Source organism: Antedon mediterranea, chromosome 1 (assembly GCF_964355755.1).
Source record: "Antedon mediterranea chromosome 1, ecAntMedi1.1, whole genome shotgun sequence".
Taxonomy (NCBI): Eukaryota; Metazoa; Echinodermata; class Crinoidea; order Comatulida; family Antedonidae; genus Antedon; species Antedon mediterranea.
This window is the reverse complement of record NC_092670.1, coordinates 27,050,153-27,068,692: the sequence shown is the minus strand read 5'-3', so window position 1 is coordinate 27,068,692 and position 18,540 is coordinate 27,050,153. Positions and strand designations below refer to the sequence as shown.

General features: G+C 31.9%; 2 protein-coding genes across 3 annotated transcripts in view; one reads left to right on the top strand and one right to left on the bottom strand.

Moving 5' to 3' along the window:
- The window catches only part of LOC140063611 (homologous-pairing protein 2 homolog), a 111,986-nt gene that overhangs the window by 11,704 nt on the left and 81,742 nt on the right, over window positions 1-18,540 (bottom strand). For both annotated transcript variants that reach the window (XM_072110032.1, XM_072110031.1), the window contains exons 5-7: window positions 8,144-8,214; window positions 6,650-6,778; window positions 4,923-4,982 (exon numbers count right to left, since the gene is read on the bottom strand). In XM_072110032.1, coding sequence (XP_071966133.1) covers window positions 4,923-4,982; window positions 6,650-6,778; window positions 8,144-8,214 — 260 coding nt within the window. The remainder of the gene's footprint in view (window positions 1-4,922; window positions 4,983-6,649; window positions 6,779-8,143; window positions 8,215-18,540) is intronic.
- Window positions 15,231-17,127, top strand: LOC140063610 (uncharacterized). Its single transcript, XM_072110030.1, has one exon. It carries the CDS (start codon window positions 15,370-15,372, stop codon window positions 16,717-16,719), a length of 1,350 nt encoding a protein of 449 aa, XP_071966131.1. The 5' UTR covers window positions 15,231-15,369; the 3' UTR covers window positions 16,720-17,127.

The following is an 18,540-nucleotide window of genomic DNA, read 5'->3' as shown; positions in this document are numbered from 1 at the left end:
GATTAGGAAAAGGAGAGGTCCAAGTATAGATTCTTGGAGGAAGCCACAAGTCATAAGGAAGGCAACACGAGGAGTGAGAATTAAAAGATGTGATTTGGGTTCGGTTTTGGAGGTAGTCAGAGAGTAGAGAGTATAAGGGAGTCCCACGAATACCATAGTGATAAAGTTTACTTAGTAAGATGGAATAATCAATTGTGTCAAAGGCTTTAGAAAGGTCAAGGAATAAGCCGATTGTGTGATGATGGTCAGAGAGAGCAGAGGAGATTTTGTTAAAGATATCAAGAACAGCAAGATCAGTGAAGTAGTTTGGTCTGAAACCATATTGGTTGTCTTGAAGAATATTGTGATAAGAAAAAATAATATATATAAGACGTTCGATTATTTTTGAAAAACATGATAGATAGATTTTGACGATAGTTTGAAAAAGAATGAGGGTTTCCTTTTTTATAAATTGGGATAATTTTAGAAGTTTTTAAGGCTGAAGGGAATTTTCTGGTAGACAAGCAGAGATTGAAGATATATTAGGCCACCGGGTGAAAATCCTATCGTTCAATCCCGTTTTGATCTCTTAAAGGCCAGGTGCAGGCAAAAAATTTCTATTTGATCATACATTCCAATAATTATCAATCTATAGTTTCCCTTATGTTTCATAAATTTTTGGGATTTTATTTGTGTTACACGAGCTTGTTGAAAATAAGCATTTTTCTTTTCAGGGGGGGGGGGGGGGGGAGTTCAAATTTCACAGTAAAATCTGTATTCTTTTGTACACAAATTTTGTAAATAGAGAGGCATTTTAAAAAGCTATGAAAAATAAATGCTGTGGTAAAAAAATGTCATTAGATGACTAAATATAGGCAATATAACTTAAATTTTACATTTCGGGTATTTTTATTCAACTTCAGATTTTTATTTTCATGCTATAGCAAAAATTATCCACCGTATATCCACCATCTTTTTTCACCTTCTAGGGAGTCACCAGACATGTTATTACATTAGGTTAAACTACCTAACTACTGAAAAAAAGTCTTCCTGGTTTTTATGGCAGAATTTTGCCAAATTTTGTATTTGACCATATTAAGGGAAATTCATGTTTTTTCGTCTTGATTTCTATTACAAATATTTGATTTATGTACAATTAACCAGATATTATATTTAAAATTCATGCCTGTACCCGAGCTTTAAGAATAAGAAAAGTCCTCATGATAATTATTTTACTGATATTTTTAAAGTGATAACACAAAGTTTGACCACACAAATGTGTGGTATAAAAAGAAAATTACATTCAAACGTTCATAATTTAAATTTTTTCTACTGGTTTTGACCCATGACCTTTTCAAAATGTATTATTCAGTTGAATAAAATAGTTACTGATATTATATATATCTTCGAATAATCAAAATAATATATAAATGAATTAATAATAAGCAAAAAATAGATTAAAATAGTTTTATCCTAATTTTAGTGCGACAAATATGTACGATTTGATGTAGCGCCTATAGACAACATGGCGTCCATTATGGAACACACATTTTTTTCTGAGGGTTCCAATAAAATATTGTTTCCACCATGAAAGCAGTGTTTAGGAACCACATTAAACATTACGAATGTTAGATTTAATAAGGTTGTTGCTTGTACCAAATTGTGGATGGTATCTGCAAAAATATAAAGACTAAACTACAAGATTTCATATTCGGATTTCGTCTCACTTGAATTGATTGTTGCGGTGAATAGAAATACACTTCCCCCCCTGGCACAGCACAACAACGTTAACATTGGTAAGTTTAACACATTCACTAGGCCCTAAGAAAAATTCGTTTTGTACAAGCTACACTGAAATTGGTTAAATATTGATATAATTAAATGACTTGTATTTTATATTAAAGAGAATTTTGTCAGGAAAAATTTACATTGGCCACGACAAAATACTTAATTAATAATATTTGAATAAATAATAATATTTGAATAAACAATATATTACCATATCATCTATATTAAGTATTTTTAATATTGGATTATATAATTACTCTATTTTAGAACATGTATTTTGGCTAACTTAGTAATACTGTAGTATACAGTAATATAGTGTTGGATACAACTCTAGCTAAGACGCTAGCGGCTAGCTTTTATTTTGCTGAAGTATCGACTACTGGAAATGCATTGTAAATTAATTGTTTCAATTACATATGTAAGAAAATAAACTACAAAACATACAATATTCAATCATTAAAGTATATTGAATTAAATTATACTATTAATATTATAGTGAATTTTGACATTTTTTGTTATCTTTATAGGCTTAATTTCAAAGACAGCTATTCATTTCATCAGAACCAAAAACCTGTATGGCCTCCACAAGCAATTGAACTGTATTTAAATTAATAAATGTAATACCTTTAATAGCAAAGTACCAATACAATGCAGGAGCACATGAATTGATCTATCAATGACCAATGTTTCAGAAGATATTCAAAGGCATGTCCCAAGCACATCTACTTAATAAAGATAGTATATTAAGTAATTTTGGACATTGTAGACCTTCTTCAGACACCATTTCATTTTCATAATGTTTTGATTGTTAACAACAAAAAGGTTATTTCAGATGGCTTCATTGGTAAACTTATAACTATGATATAGAATAACCTCAATATAAAATATAAAGATGTCAATAAGCGTAAACCAATCTATGCATCTCTGTGTCAAGTCAGCCAATACAAGAAACAAGAAAAATGTTTAAAAAATTCAAGATTGTTTCATAGTGTTTTCTTTTATTTAACATCTATTATCAAGAACTAAAGTACTTCTTTAAAACTGTAATCCACATTCAATGTAAGTAAATATATCAAACAAAAACAACTCATATAATATATTATGTATACTGTACTGTGTATTTTTATTCAAACATTTCATTTATTATTTATTAATATAAATATTATTCATTTTATCATAAAATACTGCCAATATATTTATAATTAAATATCTGATGTAACTACTAAGTAGCTTTAGTCTGTTTAAAAATCGTTTTATTTGTTTATTAAAAAGAACAGTAGGTTGACGCAATTTAATTTTATATGACGCGATTTAAATTGAACTGACATGATTTGACGTGCTACAACGTAATAAATTAAAAGACACATTTGCTGAGTTATGCTGGTATATTTCATTCCATTCAGTGGTCATTAGATCAATTCCTAGTGACGCAATTGATTTGAGATTAATTTTTCTTGAGTAGAAGTTTTCTTTAGCATTGGTTGTGGTTTCGTTTGATGTGAAAAGAAATACAGGAAATTGGTCAGTTATGTTGGTGAAAAGAACTCCTGGTGTGAAGTTGTGTTTTATTATGGTAGTGAAAATGTTGTCGATGAGGGTGGATGATTTGGTCGTGATTCTTGTAGGTTTGTCAATAAGAGGATATAGAGAGAGGCAATGTATATTGTATTCAGAAAGTCATTGGTGGATCAAGATTAAAATCTCCACAAACAATTGAGGTAGATAGGTTGTTGTTAAATGTATGAATTTAGCTGTTGGGTGATCTATAAACGATTCCTACAATAGTGTTTTTTGGAGATGTATCGAGTTCTATAAAAAGTGATTCGCATGATTGGTTAGATGTCTGATCTTAAATTTTAGATCATTTGAAATGTACAAGGCAACTCATCCGCCTTTCTTTCCTGTGCGGTCAGATTGGGCCATTGTATATCCTTGGATGTTAGTAAGTGGCGGGTTAGCATTGTTAAAATATTGAACCAGGTTTCACTGGTTAAGAGTGTAAAGATAGTCAATTATAGAATCAATATTTTTGGTTATAGGCTACGGGAATTTATGTGTATTATATTGGTAAATCTGGTATTAAATGTATCATTAAAGTATAGTATTCACAGGTATCGTTGTTGATTAAATAGTCATTATAATCGTCAGTGTTGTTAATTGTTCTATTTAGTTTGAATGGGTTAATATGTAGGTGTTTTAATTTGGAGAAATTAATTAATTGATCGTGATTAAGTTGGCTTATTTCATGTTGGAATTCTTCGTCGTCATCGATGTGGTTGAAAGGAAGTACATTGCTTAAGCATTTATAACAGTAGTAGGGGTTGTAAGGATTAGGAGATAAACAGTATAGTGAGAGCAGTGTTGTGACATATTGCAAAGCAGGTATGGGCATCTAAAATACACTTATTACAGTACATAACATAGATAAAAAAAACGAAAATGATTGGTTACAAAGAAATAGGAAAAAAAGGACGATTATTATTATTAATTACAAGTGTAAAGAATAATACGTTTGCATTAATTACTCGTGATTTGCATTTATAAATTGATAGATAATGGTTTTTTTTAAAGATGATTAATTATGTTCATCACAATAAATTTTAAAAAGACATGACATAATTGGAATACTATACTAAAAGCAGGTAATGCTATTAGTAATTTGATGAACGTCAGGGTAAATACTAGCTGTTGTTGCCACAATTATTCAAACCCTATTTACTTTTCAACAAGACTTTTTGGTATGTTACAATATTACTGTATGAACAAATTCCAGTACCTTTGTTAGCTAGTTTATTTCACGACACTTGTCTTAACACTGTTGGAAATGGAGTTTCAATTTCATAATAGTAAAAGTGGAGCTAACATTTAAATTCATTACTTTACTGAATACAACTTATTTAAATCCTTAAATATGTATTGATTTAAAGTGAAATACTTCAAAAAAATGTTTATCACAATTAAGAGTGATTGGTACAGCCACAGGATTACAATTACTAGTATAACACACTCCAATCAAACACCTGGATCAATAGTCTATTAAATACCACTTAAATAGCTGGAAGTCAAGTAAACTTCTTAAACACCTACATACAAAATTATCATGTTTTAATTGTAAGCTTGAGTTGAAAGGAATTAACAAATAAAAGTATCCTTACATGTAAAGTCTTCTTATTCTTTGGATAGCCCTCCAGAATAGCATCAATTATATCTGTTGTCTAGAATAAAAAAGAGAAAATGAAAATGTAAACAGTACGTTATAAATGTAAATGTAATTATAATCATCATTATTAACAGGGAGGGAATTTGGATTATACCTTCTACATACTTCATTGCTGTGCATATGAGTTGAGTTGAGACAAGTGGCCAATAGATTAAGGCAGGAGCGCTGAAAACCAAAGTCAATATTTTTTTTGGTCAATATTTTAAGAGTTTAAAAAATTGCCATGAGTGTGCAGATTTTTACTGTGCACTACGAGTTCAACGTTAGTGCGCACTCTTTTTGCCGATTTCTGTTTTACAACCTTTCTTAATAGCAATTTCATTTCATTCACTTTTCAACATGAAATCATGTTATACATATATATATGTGTAAATTATATATAAATCATACTGTCAAATTATTGAAACAGTGCTCATATTCGGAACATGATCTCATAGTCGCGTCGAGCATAGCTCATTGGCGAAAGTTACGTATTTTTAATTTACACAGTGCTATGCACAATATTATTTTTTAAAACCATTGCGTATTAATGTTTAAATTTATTCTGACTAGTTACGCCTTCACTGATTGTGAGGGTGTCTGTTGTATGAGAGAATGTATCTGGTGGGTGAAAATCTGTGATAATACCATATATGGTTCTGTGGTCTAGTGGCATGATACTCGCCCTGTAAGCGTAAAAGTCAAACGAAGCTAGTTAACAGTGTACAGTAGCCTCATCAACTAGCTAGGAGGCCTACCTAGCCTATAATAGTGTAATACTGAGTACTCTGCAATGCAGGCCTAGCTAGTTAGTCTAGCCTGTCTAATTGGGGTCCTCCTAAATACCAAGACCTGCCAATTTAAAGTGTTAACGAAATGATATATAGACTTCTAATAGCATTTCCAACAATAAAACCTCAATTTTAGTGCAATATAAACACCAAAAATGTTCAATTATCGACAAGCCTCGTGTTCGAGAAACGAACAGAGTTGATAATATCTGTATTGCGTCAACTAGTCAACTTCTGTCTCCTTCCTTGATGTTGTCGTAACATGAAAAAATGAAACAAAAAAAAATAACTTCTTTTATCGAATCTCAAAATATTGAATTGAAATTAAAAACAAAACAATTTGACAGAAGTCTCCTACCAATTCTAGGCAAACATCGTAAATAAACATATTTGCACTTATGTAGGCCTAGGCTATAGCCACACCACGAAGCAACAAAAATAGTTGTAGTCAGCAAGATTTTTTTCATTAATTATATGATAAGAAAATTGGTCAGTTCTTGTGTTTTAACATTGCGATATCGCTAGAGTTGAACTAGATTCAACTCTTGCTATTGTCAATGGTCGTGACTTGTATCGTCTATAATGTCGATTATCACACCTTTTCCTGTAAATTGCCGACATTTTGTGTCGTATTAGTTAAAAAAGTACCTTTTCCTGTAAATCATTAAAATTGTTTATGCAGAAGATCGCTGATTATTGTTAATGATAGCGTTGAATAACATCGACTGGAAAACAGGCTTTACTCGCTGTTTGATGCATATGAAACGCTGTCTAATTATCAAGTTGTGCTGGTAAGTCACTTGTATGTGCTAAATTTAAGGTTGGTTTTGGTTTTTTGTATACACTTATAAGTTTCAACAGATCCCTATACTTAGCGATTTTTGTTATTTACCATTCTCTTTCTTTTTCTCCAGTGCTTCATATTCTCTGAATGTGTTTTATAAATCACTTCTTTCTCCTTCTCTGTCACATGATTTCCTGCTGATTTTAATTTTTCTAATTTCTCTGACCCACTTTTTATCTGTCACAAAAAAAAACAAATGTTTGGAGCTCATTTCAAAGTTTCTGTATTCTAAATTATAAATAACTAGATGGTACGCCCACAGATGGTTCTCGAATACATAGTAATTTCAGCATTAAAAAACTGGCGATTTCAAATGTATGTACCAAAAGACAATAATACATGTCGTTTTAGGAACGAATAAATAGACACAGTGATTTATTTACTCAACTAAAATTAGCACCTTGGGAATTACTTCCGAAAGAGAAACTTGTCACGAAATGCGACGAATTGTTTGTTGTTTTCAAAATTAATTTGTGTTTTGTATGTAACATTAGGGTTGAAGGATGGGGAAGAGGATGGATACAAAAAGGAACAATTTTTAAATATATTCTTTATCCATTTAGTAACGAAATATTAATTGTTTTCATGTTTTACAAATAATATACCACTAAAATAAGGTGCGATTTAATACTTGAAACTGTCACCGTCATAGTTGATTGAAATAGTACAGTACATGTAACGATACATCACTACAACGTTTATATTTTTTTGGAATTACAGTATTAATTAATACAAACGTTAAGAAGCAACTGTCAGTAATAAAGTTTATTTGTATATGTGTTTATATAATGTAAAACAATTTGTGAAAAACACCTCTATTCGGGGCAAATCGTAATTCAGTTTAATCATCATAAATAATCATTTATGATTAAGGCATGTGATCCTTCGTACTGTAAGCCTATCCTCTACTGGATTGACAATGCTACTCATGCCAGTGAGGGGGAGGGTGTGTGAGTGGTTTCACTGCAATAATAAAGTAAAACATTTGTATAAACGTACATTAAAGAAAGAAAGAAAATCGGGGTAAAGGTAAATGCGATTCATCTTTGTATTATTGTGTGCGGGTATTTTTCAAGATGGACATCCATTAGACAGTGTATACCACGATCGGAAAACACCCATATTTGTGGCAAATCGTAGAACCTAAATTCATTTTAATTGTCAATAACTAATTATCTAACTCAATTTAATTAGTAAACAGGGTTACATCAAGTGGTTAAAATCAGTACCGAAAGTACGAACCAACTTTATATAACATCGAGTAAACATTCTAGAAGTAACATATGTGATTTACCAAATTTTGCCCTTGCGTAATTTTATATATAGATTACAATTTTTAAGGCCTGTTATATTGCATCATCAAATCTAGCATACACAAATACAAACCGTGTGGATAACCAATTATTATAATTATTGTAGTATAAGGTGGGGTCAACCAGTAATTGAGTACTTTGCGAGCATTTCTCAAACAATACAAAGTGTAATATAAAACAACACTACCAGTACAGTAGTAGTAGAAGTATAACAGTTTGGAATACACACCTTTTGAGTTATTTCAGCAATTTTATCTTTAGCATTCTTTGTACTGATTGATGAATTTAGACCAGAAAGAACTGTGGAAACACATAACATTTGATTAGCAATTACAACAGAAATCAAAATCAAAATAAAATATATTATATAAATATTAAGCTTTGGACTGGATGCTGGAACTTGTGAAAGAATAAGGTCTTGATTAAAATGCAAAATATAATTTATGTTGCTGGCATGCCAAAATATAAATATCTCAATTACTTTAGTGATGATAGCTATTAAAAGGTAGTGATTTGGAGTAATTTAAAATGAAACAAGAAATATTTCTTACAAAAAACGCCCCTCGCTTGTTGATGTAATAGTTTTAAGGATAATGTCCCTCTGAAAAATATTTTTCATTTCAAATTTGTTTTTGAATGTGTCTTTTATTGTCACATAATAGTCATGATTGATTGATTGATTGACTGAAGAGGTTACCCAGTATAAATATATATTTCAATCAAAGGGCCCAGTTGGTGATCAGTGGCTGTGATGTACTAATACACCGGGGTAACCCCCTACTCGTCTCGAAAGATGTATTAGGTTCTTTAAAGTGCACACAAGCTAGATGTGTACACTGGACCTACGGTTTATAGTCCTTATCCGAGAAGACTCGTTCTACCACCAGAACCATGTTTTTTTTTTTTTTTTTTTTTTGTTTTATTGAACACTTTCATATTTCAATTTAAAAAATAGCTTAAAATAATAACACTTTCTTATTAATAGTAATACACAATATACATTTCTCTTAAGAACAAAATATAAATAATTTCATAATATAATAAATATAAATCTACTTTTTCTTTTCTCTTAAAAACAAAGTCTATAAATAATTTGTTGTCAATTTTTTCTTTTTTAGCATATTTCCACTAAAAAATAATTTAATTAAACATAAAACTTTCTTATTCAAATAAATAGTTATTACTTATTATTTAAATTTGTACTGAACCGAATACCCAATGATTCAAAGGGTTCTCCATGTTTGATCCATTTTATATTATAGTTTTCGCATATTGAGTCACCTCGGTCTTTAAATGAGCCAACCCAGACAGCATTTGTTTTGTTCACATTCACTTTTAGCCCGAAAATTTTGAAAAATACGTCGAGAGTCTTAAATGCTTCGTGCATTGACTTCTCTTTACCGTCAAGAAACAATACAGTGTCGTCCGCATACTGAGATAATGATAATGATTTGCAATTGATATTCCTTTAATTTGTTTATTTTCAGATATCATTGAGGATAAAATTTCTGCGCAAAGAAGAAATCAGGTATGGACTCAACCCATCCCCTTGTCTACATCCTCCTTCGATTAAGAATGATTCGGAGAGAAAGCCATTGACAAGAACTGAGAATCTTGCATCTTTATATAGTACTTTCACCCATTTTTGAATGGATTGTCCGAAGTTAAAATGTTTAAGAACGCAGTTAACAAATGTGTGAGAAATGCAGTCGAACGTTTTTTCAAAGTCTATCAGTAAAAGCAGACCAGGAATTTTCTTCTTTTCACAAATTTGAATAATATCATACATAAGTCTTGTATTTTCGCCTATATATCTCCCATTAATAAATCCTTTCTGTTGTTCACTAATTAATATATCAAGGACCGATTTTATTCGTTCTGCAATGCATGACGAAACAAGTTTATAAGTGACACTTAACAGGGTAATAGGTCTCCAGTTTTTTAGATACTCTCGGGGTTTATCCCCCTTAGGGAGTAAAGTAATTATTCCTGACTTTTGGGAAGTTGACAGTTGACCTGAGTTATACGACTCGTTAATAGCTCTCAAAAGATAGCAAACTAAATCCGCAAAAAAGAACTTAAAAAACTCATAGCTAAAGCCGTCAATACCAGGTGACTTTCCATTTTGTGACCTCTTAAGACTTTAAGAGCCACTAAAAGTTCATTATAAGTAATTGGCCCTTCAATTTTATTTTGTTGTTCTTTTGTTAATGTTGGTATTATGTATTCATAGTTTTAAGAAGTTTTACAATATTTTTTCATCATCTGTATTGTGGTTTGAGGAATAAAGGTTTTTATAAAAGTGTCTAGACTCAACAAGAATTTCATTTGTGTTTTGCAGAATACTATTGTTGCTTTCCTTTACTATTTTAGTAATAGTTTTATCAACAAAATTTTTCTTTTCCATGTTAAGAAAAAATTTGGTGGGCCTTTCACCTTCTTCGATCCATTTAAGTTTAGTTTTCATCATTACTTCTTTCCATCTTCACTTTTCTGATACTCATAAGTTCGCCGGACTTAAGTTCTAGTCTATCATTTAACGTGGCGTCGCCCTTATTGATATCAAGTGTTATTTTTTCTATTTCCCTTTCTAATTCTTTTTCTTTTTTATTTTCAATCTTTTTCTTATAAGCCCCGTAAGAAATTGTTTTTGCTCTAATTTCCATTAATATCATTTCTAAAAGAAGTTGATCACTGATGCTAAACAGCGCTTTATTAGCATCTTTATTATCTTTTTCGTTTTGCACTATATATTGTTTTAGGACTCTATTTATGGTTTCTTTAACTTGTTGCACGTATTGAATATTTTTTAATAAGGTATTGTCAAATTTCCAGTATCCTGGCCCGTGTTTTATCTGGTTCATCGTCATTTTAATATCTACGAGTGAGTGATCGGTTCGGTAACCTGGTTTTATATTACAATCCAGCATTTTGTTCAGATGAGATTAGGAAATAATCAAGCCTGGCTTGTTTATTGAATTTATTCTGTCTCCAGGTAAACTTTTGTTTATCTTGGTTGTAAACACGCCAAACATCTGTAAGATTAAATTCACTAAAAATATTTATTATCTCTTGCCTTTGGATTATTAAGTTTTAGATAATTTTTACAGTCTAATTTTTTGTCCAGAATACAGTTCCAGTCGCCACAAACGATATTATGTGGGTTTTAGATCATCAACCTTTACCTCCAAAGCTAACATACTTCCATCATTATCTTTTTTATGCTTTGTAACAGTGTAGGGAAAGTTATTATTGAAAAAGATTGCGACTCCCCTTGCATTACTACGATATGAACTAAAAAAACAATCAAGGCCCCACTCCAATCTAACAAGTGACTCAGTTTCTGCCGAGAAGTGTACATCTTGGAGGCAGATAATATTGTATTTTTTTGACTTTAGATAGTGTAGTGTAACACATCTCTGCGTTTTGATTTTTCTGCTAGACCTCGACAGTTCATTGAAACTATTGATAGCGTATTATTATTATTAGAAATTTTTGATTGTTATTTTTTTAGTTATTTTGTTTATATATAACAGTAGATAAAATAATAAAGCAAGGGTATATATGGTGTCATAATGGTTGTTTTGTGCAACAACCATAAACCATAGCAGTCCAAAAATTGTTTTAGCTTCGGTGAGTAACGGACCGATTCTATTGCATTGTATTTTACCACGTTCGTAAAATTTGCATTTATGTTAATTAAATTTTTATTACAGACGATTATAAGTTTACTTGATTGCTCTCCTATATTTTCTTTTATTTTAAAAATATTTTTTCTGAAGTTTTTAAGGGGCCCAACAATGTCTATACACCATGTTCCGGCCGAAATGAAAGAGTCGTAATTAGTATTAACCTCAAGTATCCAGTAATTTTTATTACTAATTATCAGTGGGCAACTACATTTTCCAAGATCATTAGGTAAAGTAAAATCTGTATGTAATCGCAGTCCAAAATAGCCATGTGCTGTGACAATGCGTATTACTTTTGTATTCAGATTACCAATTGTTCGATCATATCTCGTGTTAAAATTAGCATATGTGTTCAGGTTTTTTTTGTTATAGAGTAAAAATAAAATAAAATAAAAAAAGAGAAACAAAGAAAACCCACCCAACAAAGGATAAAAAGACCCTGTATATCCTTCCCCTTCCATACCCCTGAAACGTAAATTCTCCTCAAATATAATAATAGCCTAAATTTTTTTTTTAAGCAACGAAAAAAGTAGCGAAAAAAGATAAGTATCAATACAATCATCACTGATATACCCCTAATAGTAGGGCGGCCAATGTGAGCTTTTTCATCATGGGGGTATTTTCTGTTAATAGCAGGCAACCATGTGGAATATATCCCTTATGGGATGACAAAAAAGATAGGGGTGGATGCTGCTCTCAAATTTCAGGTCAAAGGTCATTTTCAAGGTTATAAGGTCAAATATGGTAAAATAGAGGTTTAAGCTGTTTTCAACAACATATAAGCCAATTAAAAGAAATGTAACCATTATTAGATCATTACTGACATATTGCGGTAGATGGCCAAGTTCATCAATTTTTCAACTTACAAGTTTAAAGGTCATTTTCAAGGTCATAAGGTCAAATAAAGCACAGACCTGTTAATTATCGGTATTAAAAATTGAAATAAATATAATTTTCATGATAGGCTGGGGCTGATGGTTATAGTGTGGTGTCAAAAAGACCAGAATTGTATAGAAGATTTTAAACTTTTTGAATCACTCCTGGAAGGTGTTCAAGGGATGAAGAGGATCAAAATAACCGAAATTGGAGGCATACTGGAATGTCTTAAATTTCATTTAAAAACGGTCACAGAGGACTTGTGGGTTGGGAATAATGGGCCCATGTCAATATCGGAGTTTTCTGGGATGGAAAGAGGTAAACGTTCTGAGGTGGGTACAGTATTTTTTCCAGCACTGATATAATGCCTACTGACCATCTGGGTACAGCAAACGATTGAATCACAACCACACATGCATGCTTTCGGTAACATTAACAACTTCATCTGGCTCTTACATACACATATAACAAGTTCCAAACTAACAACTGGGTTAGGGGCTTCCAAACGACCCGATTCATTTAGGCCACATACTGATCTCTGCTTGATAGTTGGCCCGCATGTTAGGTTCTAAGATGTCTGTATTCACCATAGGTGAGCTTTTTAAATGTTAAGTGAAACAATTTCAGGGAAATACAGTCCTTAAATATTTATTGTGTAAAGTGAAATACTTAATATTTAAGGGAAATATATCACTAGTGTTAATGGTATATGGTCACTGAGTCTAGATGGAGGTAGCATTTCAAGACCCTCCAAAGAGTAGTCTGTTATTATACAGTTGCTCAAGAGTACCATATATTTTGCAATTAAACTTTACTGTACACTGTACAGGCAAATTCTTAATCTTAATCAATTCCATTTACAAGGAGTGGATGCGTTACGAATGATTTCCAGTAGGATTTCTTCCCATAACCAGCAAATAATGACGTGCTGCGCAACCTGTAATGGCATGGAAGCTGATTAGATTATTCTTAATAAGTTTTCAATCACTTTATTGTTCACTATACCAGACATCGTCCATACTTTAGTACGGTTGCTATTGGAGTTACAAAGTGCATATCATACATCAACTTTCATGTATAATTGCATAAGCTTCTTTGTGATTGACATAGAAGAATGTTTTTCATATTTGTTCCCCTCCAAACCGATGAATGTGGCTCCGAACACATAGTACAGATTAGTACATTGGGACTATACGTTTCAATCGTTTCACTGCTTTTTCCAATGTTATGATCAAATACAATAAAATGACGAAATATCTAGGTAACTTGCATAAATACTTGCATAGTCACCAAATGCTTGACAGCTATGTTTACTGAATCATATAGTGCATGACCATCGTGTTTTTAAGTTTTCTTCTGGAACATCTGTGGGTATTTCAATGCCATCCATCAAGATATCTGAAGATATTACGATTGAGCTATGATCATATTCTAATGGTTGGTCAGCAGATTTTCTGTCAGTTTTTTTGTTTTGATATACTTCATCAAAACAGTTGCCTTTATAGAAATCCACAAAGGTTTAGAGCGATGCTTTGTCATGAAGTTCTTAAAGTTCAGTTTTTTTTCTTTTAATAAGTTGTTACTTTAAATGTAAGATCTTCCTTATCATATGTCAGGTCGAAAGAATATTGTGTATTATGTGTGATTCGTGATCAGTCTGACCATGTCATGCAGAACCTATCAATGAATTGCAGCGTTTCTTGATATACCAATGATTCTATTTTTAATCGATCAATCATCCACTCAGTGTTTATGTTTAGAATATTTGGTTCTGATTAGTTTAGATACGTACACTTGTTTACCCTTTTAACCTCATTTCTAAAACGAATTCAATCAGTTTTTAAATGTGTTGGTGGTTTCAGAAATGACGACTTCGGTTGGCAAACTATTCAAATATATAATTACTCATTGTGAAAAAGTGGATCTCCTATCAGTCCTTTGTGAAATTTAGGTTTGAAAAGTCTAAGCTGATGTCCTCGTGTATTTCTGCTTAGATTGCATCTCATTTGAAGGAAGTCTTCCCTGCCTACACCCTCGAAACCTTTTGAAAATGTTGAATTTTTCAATCAAGTCACCACGAATTCGTTTGTTATACAGGGTTGTTAGGCCAAGAAACTTTAAACAATCTTCATATGAATAAGATAGCTGGAATTAGTTTTGTCGCATGACGTTTCCTCTTTCAAGTGCGCTTATGTCTTTTTGGAGATATGGATTCCATACCTGGACACAGTACGTAATGTTTGTAAATAACGTTGAAACCGTCTTTATCCATGTGTATAAAGGACCTCTTAATTACTTAAGGAGTTTCATATCTGTTATCACCGTCAGCCAAGATAGCATAGATGCGAAGGCTTTAAGAACGAGAACCCATTTACCACTCTTTCCAACCTTGATTAACCAGGATATACTAAGGTGGGTAAGTCCTGAAATCATGGCCAATTTGAGCCTAATTGATCATCTATTTGATAGTTACCTAGACCCATCAACTAGTTTCTATGGATTTAGCGATGAATCCATTTTAGCAGCTATTGAGAACCACAAGTTGACAACTAATACACTTTCATTTCAAGATGATGATAATGATTTAACTCTTAAGAAAGATTCACCAAATAATCATGTTTTTCCTGTACTATCGATGGAAAGTCAAACCCAAACAACTTGGAGATATGGATTCCATACCTGGACACAGTACGTAATGTTTGTAAATAACGTTGAAACCGTCTTTATCCATGTGTATAAAGGACCTCTTAATTACTTAAGGAGTTTCATATCTGTTATCACCGTCAGCCAAGATAGCATAGATGCGAAGGCTTTAAGAACGAGAACCCATTTACCACTCTTTCCAACCTTGATTAACCAGGATATACTAAGGTGGGTAAGTCCTGAAATCATGGCCAATTTGAGCCTAATTGATCATCTATTTGATAGTTACCTAGACCCATCAACTAGTTTCTATGGATTTAGCGATGAATCCATTTTAGCAGCTATTGAGAACCACAAGTTGACAACTAATACACTTTCATTTCAAGATGATGATAATGATTTAACTCTTAAGAAAGATTCACCAAATAATCATGTTTTTCCTGTACTATCGATGGAAAGTCAAACCCAAACAACTGAACAACGTGTTTCAACTGATATTTTGGAAGCAAAAATAGATGACTTGAAAAGTCAGCTGGAAGAATTCAGAGATATGAGATCAAATTTTACCCAATTATCTGTTGTGTTTCAAGAGATGTGTAAGCACAATATGTTCCTGATGGAGAAATTGCATTCTACAAACATATCTAACAAAGTGGAAGTCTCAAAATTGCATTCTACAAACATATCTAACAAAGTGGAAGTCTCAAACAAATGCTGCCAGACAGACACTATATGCTGCCAATCATTAACCCAAACCACCAGTAGTATTGGGTCATCTGAATGTAAAACAGTAACTGTGCCATTGCAATCTGACATTATTACAATTCCAATTAGTAACCAATTCAGTGCACTTGAGATGGAAGAATCTTATCCAATCAAACAAACTTCTACAGTGATGAATATACCTGAAACAAAGCCTTCAAAATCTATGCCTTTGAGACCGTCATCAAATGATCAATCTGATGTTCAGCAGTGTATGCAGAATTGTGAAGATCCATCAACAGATGCAGTGACTAGCCGTCACAATGAAGCACCCCCGTCTCATCCTCAACCAGTAATTAAAACATCACATGGTGGTAGAAAACAAACTGTGCTCATAATCGGTGACTCTATTCCAAAACATTTAGTTGGGAGAAGAATGTCTAGTCGTATGAGAGTGATCAACTGCTGTATCCCAGGAAGCAAACTGGAAATGTGGATCAAATTAGCACCTGTGTTAATACAAGAGCAAAACCCATCAAGCGTTATTATACATTGTGGAACAAACAACACAAATGACTGTATGCCGATGAAATGCATCAAACTCATTACTTTGTTATGTAACTGTATCAGGGACGCCGACACATCTATCCATATTGCAATCTCTTCGTTAATTATGCATCAAAACGCAGGTAGATATGCTTGGGTCAAGGAATTCAATGCTAGGCTACATGACAAGTGCAGTACACTCAACTGGGCATTCATTGACAACTCAAACATCAGTCTACAACATCTTGCCAAGGATGGACTTCACTTGAATGGGTCTGGTATTAAACTTATCGCAATGAACTATATTGCTTTTTTAAGAGATCTTGCATACAACATCCTGCAAACATAAAGCAATCTCAACAAACAAATAAAGGTGTAACAGTTGGTACATGTGCCGACTGTTTAAAGTACATAAAATCATGTGAATCACATATTTCATGTAAATGTTGCACATTAGATTTTCATGTAAACTGCGTAATGGTTAAACATAACTTTGACAATTGGTGGTGTTCCGCCTGCTTTATTAAAAATACTGTATCTGAATTACCATTTCTTAATGATCCTATAAACAATGATCTGTATCTTGGTAAAGGGCTTAAAATTACGCATCTAAATGTTCAAAGCCTGCGAAACAAAGTTGATCAAATTAATGTACTTTTAGATAAAAATAACATTGACATACTATGTTTAACTGAAAGTTGGCTTGATAAGAATATTGATAACACAGAGCTCACTATAAATGGGTATAATATTTGTAGATTTGATAGGAAAAACAAAATAGGAGGTGGAATTTTGTGTTATATAAAGAGTGTATTGTACATAAAATAATAACAAATAACATTGCTGACAATGTTGAAAGTCTATGGATAGAAATTAATTTACCACATACTAAGCCTTTTCTTGTTGGAACAGTTTACAGACCCCCGAGTGCCAATATAGATTACATAACAGACATTGATAGTTTATTCCAACATTATACATCTGAATATGATGAAGTAATTGTACTAGGAGATTTCAACCTTGATATTTCCAAAAAGGTAAATCAAACTAAAATTAAGAATTTAGAAAATCATAGTAACTTAAAACAATTAATTAATGAGAGTACACGAATCACCGATTCAAGTAAAACAATATTAGATCTTATTTTTGTTTCAAATCTCAAGAAGTATTCTGAATCAGGAGTTTATAGTCTTGGAATAAGTGACCATTCATTAATTTACTTAATTCGCAAGTATAAGAAAATAAAAGGTCAACCAAAAACAACAAATTCTAGGTCTTTTAAAAAGTTTAATGAGAACGATTTCATTGACTCTGTTAAAAAACAAGATTGGAGTTTAGTCATGGAATGTTCTGATGTAGATAAAGCTTGGGATATTTGGTCAAATTTATTTAATTATGCTTGCAATAAACATGCACCTCGTAGAATTAAGAGAGTAAAAACTTCAATGCCTGAATGGATTACTAAACAATATCTAAAATTAACAAAAGATAGAGACTATTATTTTAAGAAAGCTCATAAAACAAATGATGAGGCAGACTGGAATAAGGCAAAAAGTTTGAGGAATCAAGCAAATAAACTAAATAGATCACTTAAAAAGAAAATTTGTACAGATGCTATAACAGCAAATACCACAAATTCTAAAAAATTGTGGGAAACCATTAAAAAAATTATTCCTGATAAAAAACAAGCTATCTCCTCTGTTCGGGTTGGTAGTGGACTCTCAAATAATGATAAAGAAATAGCTAATAAATTTAATGATTATTTTTCTTCTATTGGTAATAATCTTGCTAAGAAACATAATCTACCTTGTAATACTAACACTAACCCTACTAACATTATTTTAAACAATTTTGATTTTCACATTTTAACTCCTGATTGTGTATTTGATATAATCATGGAGGTATAAAAAATACCTCCATGATATAATCAATAGCTTTTCAAATAACAAAGCTTCAGGCTTGGATGGTTTTGATGTTAAGCTCTTAAAATTAGCTGGTCCCATTGTATGTCACTCACTTAATTACATAATAAACTTGTCGTTTATTACAGCAACATTTCCTTGTAAATGGAAAACTGCTAAAGTTACCCCAGTGTTCAAAGGAGGAGATACATCTGATGTTGGAAATTACAGACCAATTTCAGTATTGCCTATAGTTTCAAAGATAATTG